Source organism: Nycticebus coucang, chromosome 5, assembly GCF_027406575.1.
Source record: "Nycticebus coucang isolate mNycCou1 chromosome 5, mNycCou1.pri, whole genome shotgun sequence".
Classification (NCBI taxonomy): Eukaryota; Metazoa; Chordata; class Mammalia; order Primates; family Lorisidae; genus Nycticebus; species Nycticebus coucang.
This window is the reverse complement of record NC_069784.1, coordinates 15728843-15752700: the sequence shown is the minus strand read 5'-3', so window position 1 is coordinate 15752700 and position 23858 is coordinate 15728843. Positions and strand designations below refer to the sequence as shown.

At 39.4% G+C, this 23858-nt stretch overlaps 1 protein-coding gene and 1 non-coding gene across 4 annotated transcripts in view; both read left to right on the top strand.

Annotated features, from left to right (window-relative positions):
• TTLL7 (tubulin tyrosine ligase like 7) overlaps positions 1-23858 on the top strand; it is a 96239-nt gene that overhangs the window by 33736 nt on the left and 38645 nt on the right. For all 3 annotated transcript variants that reach the window (XM_053592127.1, XM_053592126.1, XM_053592125.1), the window contains 6 exons: positions 4301-4395; positions 12685-12832; positions 12918-12991; positions 14256-14391; positions 16472-16558; positions 21142-21337. In XM_053592127.1, coding sequence (XP_053448102.1) covers positions 4301-4395; positions 12685-12832; positions 12918-12991; positions 14256-14391; positions 16472-16558; positions 21142-21337 — 736 coding nt within the window. The remainder of the gene's footprint in view (positions 1-4300; positions 4396-12684; positions 12833-12917; positions 12992-14255; positions 14392-16471; positions 16559-21141; positions 21338-23858) is intronic.
• Positions 8115-8249, top strand: LOC128587095 (small nucleolar RNA U109). Its single transcript, XR_008380511.1, has one exon. It is a non-coding gene; the product is annotated as a small nucleolar RNA U109 (small nucleolar RNA).

Sequence of the window (23858 nt, the reverse complement as noted above, 5' to 3'; positions counted from 1 at the left end):
GAATTCTGTGTCTGGGGCTCCCTGTGTCCGGCTTGTCAACTGTATACCTTCCGATTGGCCACCAGTCACTGGTGGACTAAGCACTGTCATTGCTCCTATTTTATATAAAAGATCATATAACATATACAGAATGATACATAGGTAGTCCCCAGTTGATGAACAAGATGGATTCTGTAGGTTTGTTCTTAAGTTGAATTTACTCGTAAGTTGGGACAGGTACATTTACCTTTTACCTGTAATAGTTGCCGTTCGTAAGTGTGAGTTGCACACCAGTCGGATGTTTGTAACTCAGGGACTGCCTGTAAAGGAGGAAATCATTATCATCTGTTTGAGATTTTTGTATCTTTTTATATCTTTCCTGTCAAATTTATGTTTCTAGTTATATTTATACCTGTTTTACCAGAAAAAACCTTACAAGTCATGTGGTCAGCTGGACCCCATCCAGCTAGTCCCTTTAAGCTCTCTGTTCTGTGGTCATGGAACTTTCTTCTGGCCCCTGGGATACCGAGTGTTGGAAACTTTATCAGACTACTACTATATATCTCAGCAGTGTTTACTGAATTAATTACATTTAAGGACTATACTGCCATAGAGGATGTAATCAACAACTCCTTTTCATTTTAAATTGAAGCGAAATTTACAAGGTGGAAGTTGCATCTGTACTATCAAGGTTTGCATAAATGAATTAAGTGAACAATTGTAAGGTAAAAATATTCCAAACATGTTTTTTAGAGCAAAATACCCATACAATTCGAGGGCCAAAGATTTCGTCTCCGTGTGTGTGTGCGCGCACACGTGTGTGTACATGTTCGTTCATCTACTTTGAGTAAATAACGTATATTCTGTCCCCAGGTAAATGTAGTTCTCTCTTTGGGTTGTTCAAATCTTGCTTAGGTCCTCGAGATGAGATGAATGAGAGTTGCTTTGCTTATGCATTGCTTCCTGTATCCCTCTCAGATGAAAGCACTTGACTGTGCCCTATGGGCTCTTCCTCTTCCTAAGGCTGAAATTTTCTTCCTTAGATTTACTGCTTTTTCTGCAGGAATCTTTTTTTGTTCTTAGCTCTGTTTTCTGCTGCGCCCTATTACTTGTCTTTCATCATTGATGGGGTGGGGCAGAAATAGAGGCATGTGCATAAGAGAGGAACCGAAGGAATGACTTCACTGATAATCCTGCTTATCTTTGTGTTAAGTATTTGCTTTCTCAGAGCTTCCCAAAACTTTGCTAAATCAGATTGACTGAATGCTTGAATTCTGATTTTTTTTTTTTTAAGGCTCAAAAATACCATTGTTTGCATGAATGTTTCTTCATTCTTTATTTTTTCCCTGATATTTCCAGATCAGTCAGAATTATTAAAAAAAAAATCCACAGTGGCCCACAGCTGTGGATCATGAACGTTTATTACATTAAAACAGTTCAAAGAACCTTACTTAGATTTTGCTTTGTGTTTCTCTCTGAGCTGAAATTGTAGCGGCGCTAATGCACATTGTTCAAAACCTTTTGGCGCCATCAAGTGGAATGAAGTAGAAGTTGCTCCTGAGAATATGATAACTTTCAATGAACTACAGTAATTTGGGGTAGTAATTACTAGTAGCAAAATTACAGACATTTTTAATCATAGGAAACATTTTTAGGGAGAAACACAGAGCTTGGGTACATTATGAATATACTCTCAGTAGTTCAAGCACACTGGTTAAGCAAGGATCTACTGAGCTGCAGGTGTCATGCTGGGTGGTGCAGAACCAGGAAGGGAGAGACAGGACACTTGCCCTGGACTAGTGGGTATTCAGATATGTGATTTATGGTAATGATTATAAATATTAGTAGAAAAACAGGAAGTAGCACAAACAATGGCATGATTAATCTCTCTGTGTACATTTGTGTATACGAGAGTTAAAAAATATCTTTGCAGAAGGAACAGCTGAGCAGAGTTTTTAGAGCTATAGAAGGTGGGGAGGGGCAGAGGGACGGCAGGAATATGGGGAAGGCCGTGGGGCAGAGGAGCAGTACTTATTTAGGAACACACGATCTAGAATGTTCTGAATACTTTGATATGTGCACAAAATGATTGTGTGTGTTTTGATAAAATGATTGTTTTGATCGGTTAATAAAAACATTCACTAATAAAATTATTTTCTAATAATTTTCATTTTGCATACATTACAAACTTCTGAGTTTTAAGACTCTAACATCTGCTGGGCTCCATCTGTTTTAGAATCAGTAGGAAATGAGAGCCAAAGAAACCACCAGCATTGTGGGGGCAACATTTGGCTGGGTAGACATTATCTAATTTTAGTTTCCTTTCTGCACCATTTGTGGTTCTTTTACTTTTTTTCTCTACCTTTATTATTATTATTTTTTTAAAGCAAGACCACTTTCAATGATCACCTAAACTGAAAAAAAGATTTTCTGCCTTTCTACGTACTCATTTACCTTGTGTAGGTACATTTCACCATAGATCAAATTCTTTTATAGTAGATGGAAGAATTTGAAATTGGTAAGAAGGGAGAGCAGAGGTTATTTTTTACTAAGGATTCCTACTGTCCTGGGGGAGGGCTATGTGGGATGTACCTGACAGAATTCCCAACCCCAGTTTGGAATGGAACCCTAAGGCATTGTATAAAGATAGATTACTTTCCAATGAGCCACTTAATCATTAGTTCCTAAATGTCTGGCTTATTATAAATCTTGTCACATGTACTAGCAAAACTATCTATTACTAATTCCAGAGATTTGAATAGGTGTGGTCACATGATTTTCATATTACTTTACGCTTTCTCTGCACTTGTAAGGGGAAATGCTTAGAGCTTTGAAGTAAAAGATTAATATACCCTCTTTCTCAAATTGACCTAGAATAAATGCATTTTCTTGCAATTTTCAAGCTATTTCCTTCTCCTTGAGATTGCATTAGAAAGACAGGAATATGTGCTTCACCTTTTAAATCAAAGATAACAAAGAAATCAACATGCAGCATGGCATGACGTGTCCCTGTAGAAGGAGCACCAGGCGCCCATCGGAAGGTGGCGTGATGCAAGAGTTTCGTGGTACTTGGTTTAGAGAAAGACTTGGATTATAAAATAAAGTATGGTTAGTGTAGACATGCGTTATATATGTATGCATAGAAAATACCCGGAATACTATCTAACAAATGGTTAGCAATGCACTGGAGTAGTGGGATTACAGGTAATCTTTTATTGTTTGTTTTGCTTCTTTTTACTAATTTTTATGCAGTGAGTTTGTGACCCAATTCTAATTAGCGACGTATTCCTAGACGGTTTCCAGAGTCTAGCATGTTATTTCCTCATGTGTTAGCTGTAGAATGTGTGCTATTTCTTTCTTTATCTCTTGTGGTGAGGACAGGACTAGGACTAGTAGCACACGTGTGTTTGGAGACAGCCTTAGTGGTTAGTGGCTGGTCAAGAACTCAGCTATGGTGCTTATCTCATCCATGTTCTAACCAACTGATTTAATTGAGGAAGTAATTTTCTTAAACATTTGCTACATTTTAGTAAGAAGAACACAATCCAACAACAATAGACACAAAAACAAAAAACCCAGCTCTTGAAGTGGTAGACTATTTTATAATGGATTTCAGAGTATATGTCCAATTCTTTCTTTCTTTTCATTGTAATGAATTCCTGGAAATGGCGTTGGAAAGTAGGACAGTCATGAATGGCTCATTTTCCCTCACACAGTTAGAAAAGCTCATAGAGGTTAGTCTCCAGCCACCCTTAATGGTGTCTTCTGAGCAATATAGTCAGTTTCTTTCGAGATGAAAATTGATGAGTTATTGTTTGAGCCAGGTAGAAAAAAACAAACTTTATTTTTTAGGCAGCAATAGATGAACTCATCAGAAAGATCTGAAACAGTGAACACAGGACACTGATCATATCTATATTTTAAATATACACATATAATTATTACTATATTGGTTATTTGATGATTACTTACCTTTTTATCAAGTCACTTATAACCTCAGTAAACTTAAACCCTGGCATGCATGGGGTAATGAGTTGGAGAGAGCAGAGAAGAGTGAGGACAGATCTGCTGACAGTGAGAGCCTGAACCAAGTCAGTGGCAGGAAGGACGCAGTGCCAGCAGCCCGCTCCTGGTGCTTCCCTGACCTAGGGGCCTGGGGAACAGCGGTGGGCAGTGGTAGCGGGGCCTCCACCATGCAAAAACTTTGAGATTCATTGTGAAGTTCTGTTGGCTGAAGATCTCACATTAGATTAACAAATGCTGAGTATTGGTTGACCTTCCAACATGTGGCTTCTCACATCACTTTCTTTGTAAATTTCAGATTAATCGAGCCCCAAGCTTTGGAACTGATCAGAAAATAGACTATGATGTCAAAAGGGGAGTACTGCTCAATGCACTCAAGCTGCTAAACATCAGGTAAAGTATCTCCCCTGTATTTTGGAATTTTTTTCCTCCATATTTAGTATAGATGAATTGTTTGTACGTGAAATTGGCTTGTAACCTTTTGTATTTTTGTGTTCTTTATTTTTAATTTCTTGATTCTGTCTTTTAAATGCCTGGTTTTTTTTTTTTTAAAGTACCTTTTCCCTTCCTCCTGAGCACTGCTCTTCCCACTTCCCAGATAATACTTTGTGCCTGCTGTAAATATGGTTAAATGACAGTGTTGGTCTAATTATTTAGTCAGAGATGTTCAGGAAAATAAACAGTTTCGATTATGGATTTCCACCTTTCTGTCCAGGGGTCTGTCTTCCCACTATATCCTGCTGTTTGCTTTAAAAAAAAAAAAAGGAGACAGTTATTCAGGGGGGATTAACTTTCCTGTTCAGATTGTTGGCAGAAGGCAAGTAAAATTTGAGAGAAGATGTGGTTGGTGTGGGTACAGGGCTGGTTGCAGTATACGTCGATCATAGATTTCAAATATCCAAAATGATATTATTTGGGAAAAGCTTTTGCCTCATTGTAAAAGACAGTCGTTAGTCCTTTAACTGAACTGCTTCGTGAAGTAGTAAATTCTCTGTTGTAAGTTCTCAAAAGAGCTGAGTGTGTTGGATTAAAGGAATGCAGGTCATTTAAACTCAGAGATTCTGTGATTTCAATTTACTCTATTTGTCATTCAAGCACTCTAGGAAAGTGATGGGATGCTTCCAAGCACTTTTTAAATTTAAGAAGTTTTCAAGCATTTAGCAGGTGCCTCCCTAAGAAGTAGCTTTATGTGGGCAGCACAATTTTAAAAAGAGACAGACATATAAACCTGTTCAGAAACTTTCATGTGGCTTCTTTTGCCTGATGAAAGATTGGTAAATTCTACTTACATTTCAATTATCCTAAAAGAAATGAGTAGAAAGGAAAGAGATATAGAATGAGGATTTTTTTGTTTTCCTTAAACAAGTGCGTTAGGTATTTTAGATTATTTAACAACATGCCTATTTGTGTACACAAGTTTACTATTATTGTGTGATGTAAGCCTTTTGCTTGGTTTTTTTGTTCTGCTTTGGTTTGGGTTTTGTGTGACTTTTGACTTTGCTAGTGATAGTACCAATTCAGGACGTGGTGTTTTTTTTTTTAAAACAAGTTATGTACAGCTCAGCAGTCAGAAATTTCTATACCTAAAACTAAAGGAAAGTTGGCATTCGTCTTTCTTAGGGCTGTTCCACAGAGCATTTAGCACATATCTTAAAATTGAGAACATGTGCTAATGAGATTTATGTTGGAGCCGGGCCTTTCCTCTCCAGCTGGATGGAGAGTTCCAGAAGAAGCCCCTGTGTTAGACTGGATTTCAGCTGGACCTGTGACGGCCACGTCTTGGGAACAAAAGCAGGAAGTAGCAACGCTCGGAAAATTCTTGCCTTTTTATTAAATATCTAACAGGATTAATTTTCACATGGACTTTTACTTTAAAAAGAATCAATTATTCTGTGATTCCAGAAATCTCCTATTTTGTTTATTTTGATCAGACCGTTGTAATGATTTTTATTCATTAAGTTATCTTTCTGTTCAAGAAACTGAGTAGACTTCTGTTACCAACACTCAGCCAAGACTTCTTTGACAATGTGTGTAACTTAACCATCTTCTTGCCCATTTCTCTCTGACCCAGCTGTTTTGGTTAGGATGATCGTCTGATTGTTTTTCCCAGATAGCTTGCTCTTTCACTGTGATGATTTATTCTGTTCCCTACCCTGAATATCCTTCTTTACTGCCTGTGACTCAAATCCCATCTTTTATGATGAACTATGCCTTTTGGTTCAAATTAATCTTTCCTTTCTTTGAGGTCTAGAAGGAACTGTGGTCTGCAGAGCTAAGGGCAATACACACGGTGTTCACCCTGTAACCGTCTGTGCTGTTTTACCTGGGCATGGCTGATTTTTCAATTTGATTTAAGCTCCTTGATGTGGAAGAGTCTATATTTTTATGTTCTTCACCATTCTTAGAACAGTGCTTTCTTTATAGTATGACACCATGTATACCCCAAAGTTCATTTTGTAAACATGTGCTTTTAGTCTCAAGGAAATCTGGAAGAATGTTATAGATTGCTCAGAATGTTCCATCACTTCTGCTGTGAACACAGAACCTCACGTGGAGGGGATCAGAATTGATCCGTTTGCACTTGGATGGCAGAATGCAATTTGGGTTCAAATTCAAGTAATTCTTTGACACATTAGGCTTGGGGTCTTTAGAGATAAGAGAGCATGAAAGGGGCTGTATGTAAAAAAGTAATAGTTCTTTTTTCCCTGTAATAAAAGGAAAATCCAATTATATTGTGGTGGCATTCGTGGGTTGATAAGAAGAATCTTTTTCTTCTGTAAGTATTCTATTACAATCATTAAAATAGAATCTAGAAAAGTCTTTCACAGTCCCCTGAGTCCCTGGGTCTGAAATACTTTTTAATTAGATTAGATTAAATTAAATTACCTTTCCCTTATTTAGAACTAATTCACGAGCTACAGGCTTGCGGCATTTAATGCTCCCCTGCCCTTGAACGTGTGTCCTCGCTGGCCTTCTCTGACCCTGGTCTCAGGGCCGCTAGTCACTTAACTTTGAGTGTTTCTCTGTCTTCTTGATTCTCTCACTTTCAGCTCTTACTTGTCATTTTCTTATTGTGTTCTTGCCTCAGCCGTCTTTCCTTCTGTCAATCTCATTCACTTTTGTGGCATCATTTCTAAGTCTGCCCCTGAGTCCCTAACCTACACATGAATGGAGCGAGGTGTAACTGGGGGGCCTCTCGCTGCCTTGGACCCTCCCTGGAATCTGATTCCTGCATTTGTAGCTCTCTGGGGACAATGGGCACAGGACATTTCGGGGCCAGTCAGGGCTCTATAAACACACAGCGAGCGAGGCAGCAAGGAAATAAGTGAGTGGATGGACGAATGGATGACAGTTCTGATGACATTGTAATTTCAGCACGACTGAAGGTGAATTATTTTTTCCTTCAATCATGTTGCTGGGTTTATCGTCTTTTCTTTGCTAATGTTAGCAAATATCTCCTACCCGCAAAGTGTAAATCTATTGATTCATATGTATTTTCTGGACACTTTTAAAGAGCCTTTAATGTTTTTTCTAGCACTTTAGAGAAACAAACAGGAGATACAAAAATAAATAAAATGTCCTCTCCTTAAGTAGTTAGTTACCGAAAGGGCAATACACACGTATATACTCAGAGTACGATACAGCAATAATCACACAAACTGAGTTTTCTATCTTTCTTTGCTTTGGTGGTCAGTGGCAAAACCACCCACATGAAAGTCCAGGGTAGAATACTAGGAGTTGTCCTTAACTCCTTTTTTAATTACCAATCAGCTAAATCTTCTCAAACTTCTGACTATCCATTTCTAAGCTTCCTTTCCAAGTTGACCAACTTGTGTCTCTCCTGGACGATTTTAGGGGCTTCCTTCCTGCCCCCAGCACTCACATCCACCCCACACTGCAGCTTCCACTCAACAGCTCTGTGAGTCACTCCATAGTATTTACTGAGCGCCCACTAACACTGCAGTAGTTACGGTGGACACAAAACCTCCTGTGATTCCTGGGCTTCTGGCTTGGAAGACCTGTTTGATAATATGCCTTGGTACGATATAAAGATTATAGGAATGGGAGAGAGGCTTAAAGGTGTGAGTGATGGGGAAAGGTAGAAAGAGAGATTGCACATGGAAATGTCTGCTTCTCATTCCTTTGTGGGCAGGAATATGTTCCTAACTTGCTACATTAAAAAAGTCGTTCTCAGGGCTTCCAACTTCACAGTGGAGGTTGGTTGGTAGTATATTTTTCTTACAAAAAACAAAACAAACAAAACAAGCAAAACTTGGACTTTACCTAACAAATGCAAATCATGTAACCGAATCATGATTAACCTGAAATTAAAAAAAATACAAACTCAAAAAAAGAGGTGATTCAATTTGAAACATGCTAATTTTGAGGTGCTTTGAGATAAATGGAAAATTTGATGTATGGGGCCCCAGGAGATAGAGGCACCTGTTTAAATGACATGCATGTTTGCCGCTGAATCTGATGGATGAGCTCACACACTGGTGCATCTTTTGAAAAGAGGGGCCAGGACAGAGCCCTGAGGGATGCCAGCATTTGTAGAGAGGTTTTTAAACTCCAATATGCCGAACAGATTGTTTCCACACTGTCAGATAAAATTTAAACTCTTTTGCATCACATGCAAGGCATTTTTTGATCTTTAGATTATGTACAGGACTCTTCTTAATCTGATCCTTGCATATTTCTCCAACCTGATCACTTCTTGTCTTTTTTTCTCTGCCTTGAATTGATTTTTTCTGAGAGCCCTTGTTGTGGAGCCGCTTCACCTATTCACGCCTCCGCACTTGCTCGCGTTGACATGCTCAACTCATTTTTTCCCAGCCAGGGTAAAAATACACGATCATAAGATTTATTATTTTAACCATTTTTAAGTTATTTAAAGGGCGGTGGCACTAAATACATTCACATTGTTATGCAGCTATCACCACCACTGATCTTGAGAGAGCTCTTTTCATCCTTTAAAACTGAAATTCTATCCCCCTTACACACTAACCCCATTTCCTTTTCCTCTAGTCCAGCAGTTTTCAACCTGTGGGTCACGACCCCTTTGGGGGTCGAATGACCCTTTCGTGGGGGTTGCCTAAGACCATCCTGCATATCAAATATTTATATTATGATTCATAATAGTAGCAAAATTACAGTTATGAAGTAGCAACGAAAGTAATTTTATGGTTGGGAGTCACAACAACATGAGGAACTGTATTAAAGGCATTAGGAAGGTTGGGAACCACTGCTCTAGTCCCTGGCCATAACTATTATACCTCTGTCTTTATGAATCTGAGCGCCCTATTCTAAGTATCTCAGAGAAGCAGAATCACATGTACTGGTGGTTTTGTTGTGGGCTTATTTCCCTTGGAACAATGTCTTCAAATTCATCCAGGTTGTAACATGTGTCATCATGATCTTTCTTTGTAAGGCTGAATAACATTTCATTATATGTTTATGTTCACCAAACCTTTGCCAATGCCTTAAAACCCAGCCTAAGCCTAACTTTCTATCTGAAACCTTTGCCAAGGTAAGTGGTGTACTTCCTCCTTTGTGCTACCACCATAATCACCATCACATTTTAAATAGCAGCATAGCACCCTGTGTATTTGTTCCTAGGCCCTTGGCTCCAGACAGTGTCAGCTACTTGAGAGCAGTGGCCCTGTCTGGTTCTCTTTGTATCCTGGGGCCATATTGAGACCCAGCAGATAGTGGGTAAAAATAAAATTTGTATTGAAGACCATGTTGGGGGGAGGGCTCTTCATTCAACTCCTTGTAGAGAGGTAAAGAAATGAGACAAAGCAAAGCCTGTTCATAGAATTTCCAGTGATGGCATTACTGGAACATTGAGTATGGGAGGCCAGTGGTCGGAGAAGGCCCTGGATGGAATCTCAGGGTGATGGGTGGCGGAAAGGACAGGAGAAAGTGGCAAACAAAACTCCTTAGGTCAGCGTGTGGATACAGTTGAAAGGAAATAGTAAATAAAATGCTAAATGAATGTCAGTCTTTGGGACTTCGGTCAGGTTTTATTCTGATCTCTTTTGAGGGTTCTTAGTACTAGTCTGTATGTGTAGTTATACACTTGTTAGAGTGACAATGGTCTTAAAGACCAGACTGTGGGAGGCTAGACTTTTTAGAAAATTGCCCCAGTGTGGTTGGCTTTTCTTGGTTTCTGAGATTGTCTGGAGGAACCGCTGGGCCTGTGTGTGTCTGAGCTGCTGTGCATCAGCACCCTCGTCTGTGAGCGTCTCCTTTGCAGTGGATGAGCACATAGACGCTTTTTTCTTTCACAGAATACTAACGCACCTCAGCCCTTTGTTATTTTCCATTCCTCTTTTTTCTTTTGTTTCCTTTTTTGGCTTCCTTACTTTTCCCCTTTATTGATTGTTTGGTCTTTGTTTCTCTCTATTCTTCTCATTTCTATTTCCTTTTTCTCTCCTCTCTTTTTTTTAAAATGAATGCTATATAGAAATGATCATTCTAGATTAAATGGATATAAAAAAACATGAAAAAGTTAGGAGCTATCTACACCATGACATTCCTTTGCTCTTAACTGGGGATAAACCTAATTTGTATTAGTCATTGGAAGTGGAGTCACTAAAATCGGAAATCTTGGTGGCATTCCTCTCATTGAATAAGTCATCAGAAGAATATGTTCCAGCTCCATCCATGTAAACATGAAAGAGGTAAAGTCTCCGTCTTTCTTTAAGGCTGCATAATATTCCATGGTGTACATATACCATAATTTATTAATCCATAAAGTATCTCAAAAATGGAAGAAAAAATATGCAATGTACTCAGCCCTACTATGAAACTAATTTATGGCTTTCATATGAAAGCTATAACCCAGTTATAACCTAAGAATAGGGGGAAGTGGGGGGAGGATGGGTGGAGGGAGGGTGATTGGTGGTGACGGTGCATCTTACGAGGGTACATGTGAAACTTAGTAAATATAGAATATAAATGTCTTAACACAATAACTAAGAAAATGCCAGGAAGGCTATGTTAACCAGTGTGATGAAAATGTGTCAAATGGTCTATAAAACCAGTGTATGGTGCCCCATGATCGCATTAATGTACACAACTATGATTTAATAATAAGATAAAATTAAAAAAAATAAGTCATCAGAGTGTATCCATTTTTATACCAAAATAGTCTTCTAAACTCACCTTTTCCCTCTAATCCCTCTGATGTTTCCCTGGTCCAGGCCTTCCTATTTTATATTTGCTAATGAAATACCATTTTATCTTAACTTCTTTCTTTGTTTCTTATCCACTTCTAAGCCGCTGTACTCACCACCAAGGGCATAATCCTGAGCACATGCATAATCTTTAACACATGAAAATATAATTAGGCCCACCTCTTTTTTTAAAATTCATGCTTCCTTTCATTGTTTAAAGTTAATTTGAGGCCCAATAGCATAGTATTCAAGCCATGATAAGCTGAGTTTCTTGCGTTCCCCCATAGCCATCGCTGTCCTGAATGACTTGCAGTTTTCTGGATGCATCTGTTTCTTTTTCTCCTCCACTGACCCCCTGTTAAACTCCAGCCTCAAGCCTCAGTATTGTCATGAGAGAGAAGGGATCAGTTTTGTAGCTTTCCTGGCAGTTCCATTGTGAAGGTGCTTTGTACTTGAGACAGAAGGACACTGTTGTCTGGAGCCTCGGCCATGGTCTCAAGCGATCTCCTGATGAATCGGGCAGGGTGGTTTGTAAGCCTAAGTACTTCTTTTACCTCTCCCCTCTTGCAGCTGGCCGAGTAGCCTTCTCGTCCCTTTCCTTTAGTTTAGTCTCTTATCTGGGCCCTTCCAGGGTGAAGAGAGTAGAAAATGTGCAGATACAAGCTCAGGGACAAGAACCTTTTCTTCCCAGGGTGAGGGCAGAATAGGTTTTGGTTTTCCTTTTTGGGGGGCCTGTGAGGAGTCCACCCTGTTTCCGCTCTGTCATTCAGGGGTGGTACATAGAGTGCAAGTTGGGGAGGTTGGGGAGAAAAGCCCTCAGACTACTGTCAGCACAGCCTGGCTGGGAGGAGGCAGAAAGGAGTTGAGAGGAAAATCATCCCCTAGCAGGACTTGTCCTATACAATTCAGAGAATCGTAACTTGATTTTTATGATTGGGCAAGAAATGAGAAGGGCAGTGCAGATGTCTTTGAATAGATGATGATGGGTAGGCTGGGATTTCAGTCAGAGGTAAAAATGTATTCAGGAATGGTCAGCATAACTAGGAGAGTTTAAATATAAATGGAATCAGTTGAAGAGGAAGCAAACCAACATTTCTTAACTACCTGTTAATGTTACCCCACATTACTCTTTAAAAGAATTCTAGAAAGGAAATATTGTTACCAATTAAAAGGTAGAAACAAATTCAGCAGCTGGTTGACCACAGTCTGATAACATATAACTAGTTAGGGTGCTCAGAGGGGTGTGGAACTGGTTTTCTCTGACTCTTTAAAACCCACACTGTTTCCATTTTTTCTTATCATCTTCAGAACATCTATGTGCCATAGGGAGACTCATATTTAAATAGATGGATGGTTAGGTGACAACCATGTATGTGAACATGTAAATTTTGTAAACATTGACTTCCGCCTTCGTTCCACCCCTCTTATGCAAATGTCCACACGGGAATAAGATGAGAACTTCCTTTAATTTTAGAATATGATCTTGTGTTTAATATTTTAGGACCAGCGATAAAAGGAGAAACTTGGCCAAACAAAAAGCTGAGGCTCAAAGGAGGCTTTATGGTCAAAATTCAGTAAAAAGGCCCTTACCAGGCTCGTCAGACTGGGAACAGCAGAGACATCAGTTGGAGAAGCGGAAAGAAGAGTTGGTATGAAAATTTTCGCAAAGCACCCGCCGTCTGAATTGTATGATTCCTTTGTCAGGTTTTATTTGTACAATCTCTTTGTTTCTAGAAAGTGAGACTTGCTCAAGTGCGAAAGCAGATCTCGCGAGAAGAACATGAAAACCGACACATGGGGAATTACAGGTAACTGCTGCCATTTTTTGTATCGATTTTAAAAAGTGAAGTGTCAAAGCAATCATTCTGTGTTTTTCAACATTTAGGCTCATTTTAAGCATGGTGCTTTCTTTCAGAGAAAGAGCTTTTTTCATAATATTTTTGAAGAAAAGTAGTCAGCAGGTAGGTGGTGCAGCTTGAGAGAGCCCTGCCAGTCCAGCCCTGGGCGGTCAGAGGAGGGCTTTTTAACCGGTTATTATCCTGGAACTGAATGTAGCTGCATGTGGTATTTCAGGAAGGTCAGGACTCAGGTCTCTGAGGACCCTTCCTGCTGATTCACAGTGGTTGTTGTCCTTTCTCTTAAAACTCAAATGCTTCAGGAACTAGGGAAATGGTGACGATGTTTGAGGGAGCTGAGTACCAGACAGCAGAGAGGGGTGTGGACAGTGCTGACCTGAAACCCTGCCGCTGTATCACCCTTGGCAGGATCCAGAGGGGACCCCCGAAGCTCTTCATTTTCTGGGCAAGCTTGCCCATCCTCCCAAGTTCCCGACTTGCCCCTGTAAGACTGAGGAACATGCGAGGGCAGAGTTTGTTGCCGTTGTGGGAAGAAGTTTGCCCCTGACCTTCACACCATCGATAGCTGTGACACTCACATTCCTCCCACCTTACCTCCACCTCATTCTCCCACTGGAGAGAAAAATTCCATCAGCACAGAAGAGACCATTAGGACAAGTGCCTGTCACTCTTGTGTACGTCACAACCACACTAAGTCAGAAACTTCCACATTATCCCGTATCACCTGACATCATCCCATCAAGTTCACCCTTTCTCCAATTTGTCCGATTGCCATTCTTCTCCAGCCACTCCCCCCAAAGCAAATCCTTATACCATACCCTCTGGAAATATTTCATTCAATGATAATTCCCTAGATCAACTTTACTTTGTGTGAGTAGAATTTATGAACTTCTCATAGGTGTATTAATCTTTATTTCTAGCACCGGGAAATATGACTGGCACAGAGTAGAAAGTCGAGGATTATCCATACAGTTAATCTTAACTACTGAGCTGTGATAGCTTCTTTTATTTATGTATTTTTTAATTAAATCATAGCTGCATACATTAATGCAATCACGGGGCACCATACACCGGTTTTATAGACAATTTGACATATTTTCATCACACTGGTTAACATAGCCTTCCTGGCATTTTCTTAGTTATTGTGTTAAGACATTTATAGTCTACATTTAGTAAGTTTCTTTTAAACACATTGGTTTATCTAATTTTATTGTAGACGAATTTATCCTCCTGAAGATAAAACACTGCTTGAAAAGTATGAAAACTTGTTGGCTGTTGCCTTTCAGACCTTCCTTTCAGGAAGAGCAGCTTCCTTCCAGCGGGAGCTGAATAATCCTTTGAAAAAGATGAAGGTAAGAGAAAAAGCAGATAGAAAAAAAGAATAAAACGTTTTCAGTATGTTTTTGAAAACGACCCACCTTGGTCCTACATACAAAGACATTTTGAGAGGCACTTTCCACAGGCTTTTCATTTTCATGGTTGGTAACATTTCATGATGAACCAAGCGATTTATAAATAAGATGTGTGACGTGTGAAATTATGGAGTGGAGAATTCTGATATTATGTTGTAATATCACTATGTTGTGAAAACATGTCTTATTACATAGATGTGTACCTGCAATCAAGAAATCCATTGATTAACCTAGTGGGTTGTGACTTTCTGCTGTCATTATTTGGATTATAAGTAACATTGTACAGTATTTTTTTCTTGATACTTTGTAGACCTACCATATAAGGGGAGGTAATTGAAACGCACACATACACAAACACATTCTAATCTGTTTACCTCAAGGAAAGGTCTATTCGTTTTCGACTGCAGCATAAGAAACCACTTTATTTATTTGTTCGTTATTCTGCAATCTTGGGTGGGCACAGCTGAGCGATTTTTCTGCTGGTCTTGCCTAAAGTGAATCACACAGTAGCATTTATTTATTATGCTTTATTATTATTATTAATTTATTAGCCCCAGAAAGCTCAACGGGGTCTAGGAATTCAAGGCGGCCCCCCTTGCTTATCTGTTGTGTCAGATAACCGGGACATCTGGAAGCCGGCTGGGTGGCTCTTCCTCCCTTTGTGGTCCATCAGCAGGGCAGCCAGATCTATTAAGAGAGTGGCTCAGAGTTTCAAAAGGGAAAATTTCAAGAAGATTCTCTTTATCCTGGCAGAATCTCTCTGACTATTATAGAGCTGATTCCTGCTCACCCATGTCCAGAATTGACAAATGACCCCAAAATAGAAAGTGAACACTCATCCCTCCTCACCTGGGAAGAACTTGTCACTCTCTGGAATTTAGTTTCTTTGCATTACTTTTTATCTATAGCTATAGATTAAAGACCAGTTTTTATCTATCAAAACCTTCTAAAGTTTTGAAAAATATGAGCGTTTAGCCTATTTCTAGCTGCTGTGATGAAAGCATTGTCCGTTATGATCTCAAGAAGTCCTTGAGTTTCTTTTTAACTATCTTGTGTGACTATCCATGGAATTCATTGTAGAATTATTATTTAATCAAAACTTCATAATATGAGACTTCTGGTATTTTAATAGCTAAACTTCCTTAGATTGGGACAAAGGGTGACTTATTTTATAAATGTCTATTGCATAATGCAATTTCTAGTTTCTTCAAAAATCTTTTTTAAAAGAGACATTGAAGTATGAATCATAAATGTGTAGATACAATTGTGATTTTGTATATGTTACATATTTGAATGAAGCAGTTGATTATAGCGCTCTGCCAGTACACTATTATACCCCCTATTGTTCTGGTTTGCTCAGTGTCCACTGCGCTGTATATTTTTACAACTTTCTCTTTTGACTTCAGAATGATTCTAGACTGAGGTGTTAGGGCCCATGGGGATTGTACCACCATTATTGACTATAGGATGAACATCTTCACAAAACTTTAAAAATATTCTTTTTTTCCATCATTAAAGTTTTGAAAGAGTTTTATTATGTAGTGCCTGTTCAGCAAAAACTAACCTTAGATTGTTTCCAAATGAAACTATTAGGCTAATCATCAGTTTTCTGTCTGGAGTTTTAATATTATTATGCAGTAATCAGAACAGAAATGATTGATGAACTTGTAGCCTGGAACATTAGAGTGAACTTCCAGAAATTTTAAAGTGTACAATGGGCTAATTTATTGAAATATTGTACTTAAATAATTTAATAGTAAACTGGAGTGCAAGGATATATTTGTCTCTGATAATTAATACACAATAAATTGTAACTACATATTACTCAAGTTGACAGATTTTAGTGAAAGTTTCTTCAGGAGAGTTTGCCATAACCCTTTCTTTCTTACTTTGGTCTGAGTAGTCTTCACTAAATAGTTTCAGGAATCTTTGTTATACGTTATTTTGTGGAGATTAATGAACTTGGAAAAGTTCTAGAGTCAATTAATGATCATAATTTTAATTCAAATATTTTTTGAAGGAGGAAGATATTTTGGATCTTCTAGAACAATGTGAAATTGATGATGAAAAGTTGACAGGAAAAACTACCAAGATTCGAGGACCAAAGGTACAGTATTTCTACCTTCCTTAGTATCAAAGTAGATGCTAAAAATTACAGTTATCATTTCCCCTTGGAATTTGTTATAAGAGTGACTGGTGCTGCTATCAAGGAGCAGTAGGGACCAGTGGAGGTAGGGTTGGGAAGCCGACGTTATCTAATGCGTAGGAGATGTTAGGTGTTTTTGTAAGTGTCTTTTATATTTTGGTTCTTTCCCTGATGCTAGTGAAAAGGCTATAATTCAGGGCCAAGAGGGATCTAGAACTAGCACCCTTATTCTAAACTAATGTTTCCCCCGTACTCTAGATGAATAATAAAGCAATGCAAACCATGACTCTAGAGACCCTTCGTGGTTAGCCCACACTAACCACATGGAGAGTGTGTTAGTAAAAATAGACACAGTTCCTAGGAATAAATATAGAGCTGCCAGGTAGTAAAATGGGCAGGTGTTTGCTTTACCAGCCCTGCTCTGTGTTGGTGACATCCATAAGATCTTTTGATACATGTCGAAGTCCTCTCTAGGAGAGTAGGAAAGAGTTGAAACTTAAAAATATTTTTTTCCATTCAATTCCCTTTACTTTATAATTCAGCATTCCTATATTTCCATAGACAAATCATGTCCTCTTTTCATGCTTTTCTATGCCTCTGAAAAGATCATTGATTTGTTGCTTGATTAGAGAGCCCTTCCGAATCCAGCTGAACTGTGGCTGCCTTTATGAAACCTTACTTCCTTCCTTCCTCTGGTCAGGCTTAGATATTTCCTTCCCTCCTTTGCCTGCTGTGCCATAAATAACGTTTTTATAAAGCAGTTGTAACAAATAATTATTTGTATGTTTGTGTTAGTATGAGCTTGTAAGTTCCTTTACCATAGCAAGTAGATTTCATCTTTGTACCTCTAGCACGTAGCATGGTGTCTGGCACATAGTAATTTCTCCATTAGTTAAATGTATTAAATATGTCCACAGAACCTCATTGGCTATTGGAAAAGGAGATAAGTTAACGAAACACCAGGGTACAGCATGGCAAGGACTCCCAATAAAGGGACTACCGTGGAGTAGAAAAGGGAGGACTTGAGTGTGGAAAGGCTTGAGAAAGGTAGCTCCTCTGCCCTGAACCTTGACACATGACTGCCACCCTAAGTGTTTAGGAGGGGTGGAAAGACATTCAAGGTAGAGGAAACACTAAAGGCAAAGATCTGGAAGAGATGAAGTGTTTTGTGTGGCTCAGTGGAAGGGTCTTGGACAGTGAAAGGCGAGATGAGTGTTGGTGACAGATGCCTATCTTGGTGGAAATTGTCAATGTCAGACCTTGCTCTGAATGATGTGATCTACACTGAGGCATCGCAGAACATGTAGTTGATAATTCCTTTGGAAGAAATATATTTTAAAACACATATCCAAGTGAGTACCTGTCTGAGTCATGGCATCACTTTAGGAAACACCAAGAACTTCTAAGCTTTATATATTAATTACTATAATTCAGCAAACCAGATCTGAGACAACCTCGGGGTGCAGTGTTCCTGATAGAATGGCAGAAGCAAACACCAGATACAGGTGCATGTTGTCGCATAGTCCCCTTTATTTCATTTATATAAGCCTTGGCATCCAACAAAACTATAACCGTTGGAGGCCAGAATTCACACTGTGCGTTTTTTCCAGTTCCCTTGTTCTAAGCAGGTAGTAGGAACTAACATTGAATTTGTTGAAATGAAATGAGCTTGGTAGTTCCTGTAGTTGCTGAAGCCAAGCAGTATTTCAGTGTGCGGAATCAGTCTGAAGTCCAAATATTTTATAGCTTTTATCTTTATGTTTACTAAGGGTCTAAAGTGAGCTGAACTTCAAAGCAGCCCTTTCCTTTTAGAGGGATGATCTAATCCAGGGTGTTAGACCTGTTTTTTCTCTGCCACACATTGGAAGAAGAAGAGTTGTCTTGGGCCACTTGTTAAATACACAAACTCTAACGAAAGCTGATGAGCAAAAAAAAAAAAAAAGTCCTTGGACAATGTTCATGATATCCGACACCACGGATAAGCAAAATAGGCCTCAAGTAAGCCACATGGCTTGGATCCACAGGCTGGACACCCCTGATAGGGTTTTTACTGGTAGAAAAATAATTGGAAATAATCGAGGTTAAATAAAACTCATACTTCAAGACATAATAACTTTGCACTTGTTTGGAATCCAAGAAATATTAATTAACTACATAAATAATAAATGCCACATAAAATATAAGCAATGTTGCTTTTCTTAAGGTTGGTGGTAGTTATGTGTGTATATTTGTTTTATTATTCTTTATACATTATTTATTTATACATATTTTACATATGGCCCATTTCATAATAAAATTGGATATAAAAATAAGTAGTACGTTATATCGTAACTCAATGCCAGTTTACAAATTCTGTTTTTAAGTACAGATTGTAAATTTAAATACGAATTCCATTTGTAGTTAAGGCACTATTTAGAGTTTATAGTGCTGTGGCTCCTAATTAATTATTGTTTGAGGGCTGGGCACAGTAGCTCATGCCTGTAATCAATCCTACCTAGCACTCTGGGAGGCAGAGGTGGGCAGATTGCCTGAGGTCACCAGTTTGAGGCCAGCCCGAGTCAGAGTGAGACCCCCCCCCCCATCTCCAAAAAAACTAGCCCAGTGTTGTGGTGGGTGCCTGTAGTCTCAGCTACTTGGGAGACTGAGGCAAGAGAATAGCTTAAGCCCAAGTGTCTGAGGTTGCTGTGAGCTGGGACACCGCGGCACTCTACCTAGGGCAACAAAGTGAAATTCTGTCTCAAATAAAATAAGTAAATAAATAAATAAATATTGCTTGAACAGTGCATTGGTTAGGAAGTCCCAAACGCACGTGTGACACAAAGGTTCAGCTATCCATTTCCCCTTCTGAGTCTTCGTGGGTGGAATAACTCATTTTGTAGTCAAGCTCCTTAAGAAATCTTTGTTTGCTACACAAAGAAAGGCACTCCTAGCAAGCCTGCTTGTGCCACTGTTTCTTCTGGCTATGCTAAAATTCTGAAGAAACATCCTTTCTCTAGAATTCATTTTCCCCAAGTCTGTCAAAATGTTTGACGACTGTGTTACTGGTAAATGTTTTTATGCATATCTCTTTGAACATGGTTAGAGCTCAGTAAATATTAGACCATCAAAAGCAGAGCATATCTTTAAACCCACATTGATACCTTAGTGTATTAAAAACTACTTTCCCGCTTTGGTGATTTTTCACCCTCTGCAAAGGCTGTAAATGTAAGAAGATCAGTCTTTGGTTTCCAGCGTATCCCAGGCACTTCATGAAATGCTGTTTCTCTCTTTATCTTTCATTCTACACTGTCACACGAGAGGATATGCCTACTTGTTCAGTGAATTCCCATGCTAGCCCAGGATTTCGTAACAGGGTATGCTAACATCAAAACATTTTTGTTTGATTTAACGGAGAACAAGCAGCTAGTATGCCACTGCAAGCACCTCTCCCAGCAGGGATAGGAGGCATATGGCGTGTGCAATAAACAGTCTCTCAAAGTGACTAAGTTGCAGAGCCGTCTTGTTCTCAGGGACGCGCTATCTTTCTGACGCGAAGCCGTCCCACTTCCCTTCTCCTCCCACCTGGCATCACTGGGAGCACGTTGCTTGGGAAGACTGAAAACAGGTGATTCTAACAGAGCTACTAGGACATGAGAGCTTGGCCTTTTGAATCTTTACAGATTTGCCCTTCAATGTGGCATCGCTCCTCTAAACCCTTTATGCCATATTGATTTTCCCATCATACCATTTTTTTTGAAATGTAGCACAGCAAAAGCGATGTTACTCTCTTACAGCCAGTACCTGCGTGTCAGGAATGCTCTGAGAAAAGATAGGAGTTCCTGACCAATTTGGAAACTGAATAATTAACTAAAATGTTTAATTTTTTAAAATATTTACCTCCAGTTTAGCCATGTGGAGAATACCTAACCCCATGCTGTCATCATCTGAGCGGGGAGGTTGCAGGGCTCTGTTTTAAGATGCGGCCTTCTATAAAGTGCCTTCTCTGGCTGCTGCTTGTTTATTCTTTTTGTTCTTCTTGTCTCGCCTTCCTCCTTCTCCCAAAACACACACACACACACACACACACACACACACACACACGTGCACACACATTAACTCTCAAAATTGTATCTCTGAGTCTCAATGAGTAATCTGTGGAATAGACAAAACCTCATTATGTTTCTGATTTTTATATTTTTATCTCAAAGATCCTCTCTATTTCATTACTTTTTCCTTATGGATACTCTGGCCCTTTATTCCAACCACATAGAAACAGCACTTTCCTCGTCCTGGTGGCGCTGAGCCGTGTAGGAAAGAGCGTTCTGCAGCGCAGAACAGCGAGTGAGCAGGGTATGGGTGCCTGGGAGAGCAGCGACCAGCTTCTCTCTCTCCTTCCTCTTCTGTCCTGTGGGCTGCGCAGACAGCGGCAGTCATCTCTTGGGGGAGTCTCAGCCTTCCGTGAAAAGTGCCCAACACAAGGGAGAAATTAAAAATAGCCAGTAATCGTGCTAACAAGCCTCCTTTTCCCCAAATTCTAACCAAAGCGCGTGCTTGCCTTGCGTCAGCCTTTGTGTTCCATGCCGGAGAGCACTGAGGTCACGAGAAGACAGAAGTACGACAGCAGTGACAGCAGTTATGACAGTGGTGGCAGCTCTTCAGAATCCGACAAGAATGACAAGGAGTATGGAGACAAGAAGAAGGAGAAGGAGGTCACCTACGCTCTTCAGCAGTCCAACCACTACAAATTAGTGCAACAGCCCAGTAAGTCAATTTCTTCTGATTTCCATGTGACCTAAAGCAGGAAGGAGTTGAAATTGTTCAACTCAGTAAAAGCCCTTGGGCCACACGAACCCAGTGTGTGAGGAGACCCCGATTCCGTCTCACGTCCTTCCTCAGCCAGACCTGGGCACATCCCTCAATCCCTTGAAGGTTCTGCCAATAGAAAACAAAAGGGCCGAATCAAGGCTCCATCCTTCTGTGTATCAGAGTTTATGTTAAATGCCAGATTTTTGCGAGGGTTTTATCAAATGCGCTTCTCGCTCATTCCATTTCCCCCCCTCTACCTTTCTGTCGACCCACTATGGTTTATACTATCACCTCTTTTAAAGAAATGTACCAATCTCTGTAGGCATTTGATTTGGATGTATCTGTGAATCACATTAACTGCGAAACAGCTGAAGTTCCCTTCCATCCCATTTTCATCGCAGCGACCACCCAAGTCGGGGGTTTGGTGCCTGGGAGAGCAGCGACCAGCTTCTCTCTCTCCTTCCTCTTCACTCCTTCTTTACGTATTTGCACGTTCTCTCTCTCTCTCTCTCTCTTTTACTTTCTTTCATTCCTTCTTTAACCTCAAATGTCTGTGCCTGTGAGTCTTTTCTATCCTCAGCTTCTCAATGTGGTCTTGCTGTTTTCCCTGGGCTCACTTAGAAAACTCCTTCCAAGCCAGGACTTCTCTTAGCCCCTTTTCATCTGTCCGTAACAAGATTAATATGTTAACTTTCCAGATAATGTGTGTATTTTAAAATTGACTGTCCATGTTTGTCAAAATGCTTGAGGATTGAAGAACCAATAGAGGAAGATCTGTGTTCTCAGACCAATGAGTTAATAAATTGCGATCAGATGATAATGTACTAAAATATGACACAGATCTAAAAGATACTTTTGAGTATGTTTTCTCATTTTAAAGCTAGCCTAATTTAATCACTTATGTTTTTCTTTATTGGTTACTTTTCTTTTTATACTCATGAGAAATCATCACAAGGATTTCACATTGTTTTATATTCTGTCTGTAATCATAAACAAAGGAAGATCATAGCCACAAATCCTCCTTGTGTTTTGTCCCCAGAGTGATGCTGATGGCTGGGGACAAAATCCAGATTATATATAACACTTTCTGTTGTAGATAGTTAACTTGAAAAATTCAGACCTGTTATAGCGTCAAAGGGGTATATTTCGGTTTGATATGAGGTAGTCACATAAAAACCACGTAAATATTTTTTCACATAATTTGAAGATTATGTTATGAATATTTTTGTTAATCTATCCACTCATCATTGGCATGTCTAGCTACTTAGTTATTATTTCTTTTCTTTTCTTTCTTTCTTTTTTTTTTTTTTTTTTTTTGAGACAGAATCTCAAACTGTTGCCCTGGGTAGAGTGCCGTGGCGTCATAGCCCACAGCAGCTTCCAACTCTTGGGCTCAAGTGATCCTCTTGCCTCAGTTTTTCCAGTTTTAGTAGAGATGGGGTCTTGATTTTTTGCTCAAGCTGGTCTCAAACTCATGAGCTCAAGCAATCCACTCACCTCGACCTCCTAGAGTGGTAGGATTACAGGCATGAGCCGCTGCGCTTGGCCTTCGCTACTTATTCTGTCTGAATTTCCAATGTGTGTAAGCCAAAAGGGGAATCAATTATCATTCAAGTAAAAAGTTAATTTTTTGGGCGGCGCCTGTGGCTCAGTGAGTAGGGCGCCGGCCCCATATGCCGAGGGTGGCGGGTTCAAACCCAGCCCCGGCCAAACTGCAACAAAAAAAAAAATAGCCGGGCGTTGTGGCGGGCGCCTGTAGTCCCAGCTGCTCGGGAGGCTGAGGCAAGAGAATCGCGTAAGCCCAAGAGTTAGAGGTTGCTGTGAGCCGTGTGACGCCACGGCACTCTACCCGAGGGTGGTACAGTAAGACTCTGTCTCTACAAAAAAAAAAAAAAAAAAAGTTAATTTTTTTTGGCCCTAATAGGTTATATGTAACAGAACTTTCACCCCTCAAAGGGAGCAGGACTGTAGGATAGTTAGTTGTGCATCCTTTTAGGTATTTTCTTACCATGACTTTGAGCTTTGTACACATGATATATCTGCAGTTCTTTGTAAAGAAGAAAAAAGATTGACCAGTGATAATGGTTGTCATGTAACTTTTCTCTAGAAGTAGAGTCCTTTCAAAAAGTGGTGTGATTTTCAGATTCAGAAGAAAGTTAACAGCTGAAACAGATAGAAATGTTTTTAAAAACATCTTTTATAGCTTTTACGTATATTCTATTTTTTACTCTCTAGAATCTAAATGACAAAAATATTAGGCTACTTTTAAAAAATACATCCCTAAATATAAAGTTTATATCTGTGCCTTTATAAAGGTCTGAATTTTCTTTAACAGCTAATAAAGAGAAATATTTGGGTATTCAACCTGACTTCATGTGAGTTTTATTAAATTATTTGATTAAGAAGAATTGCTATAACAGTCTCTCTCCCCAAGCTGAGAGAGACAACAGCACAGAGGATATATAGACATATGAGT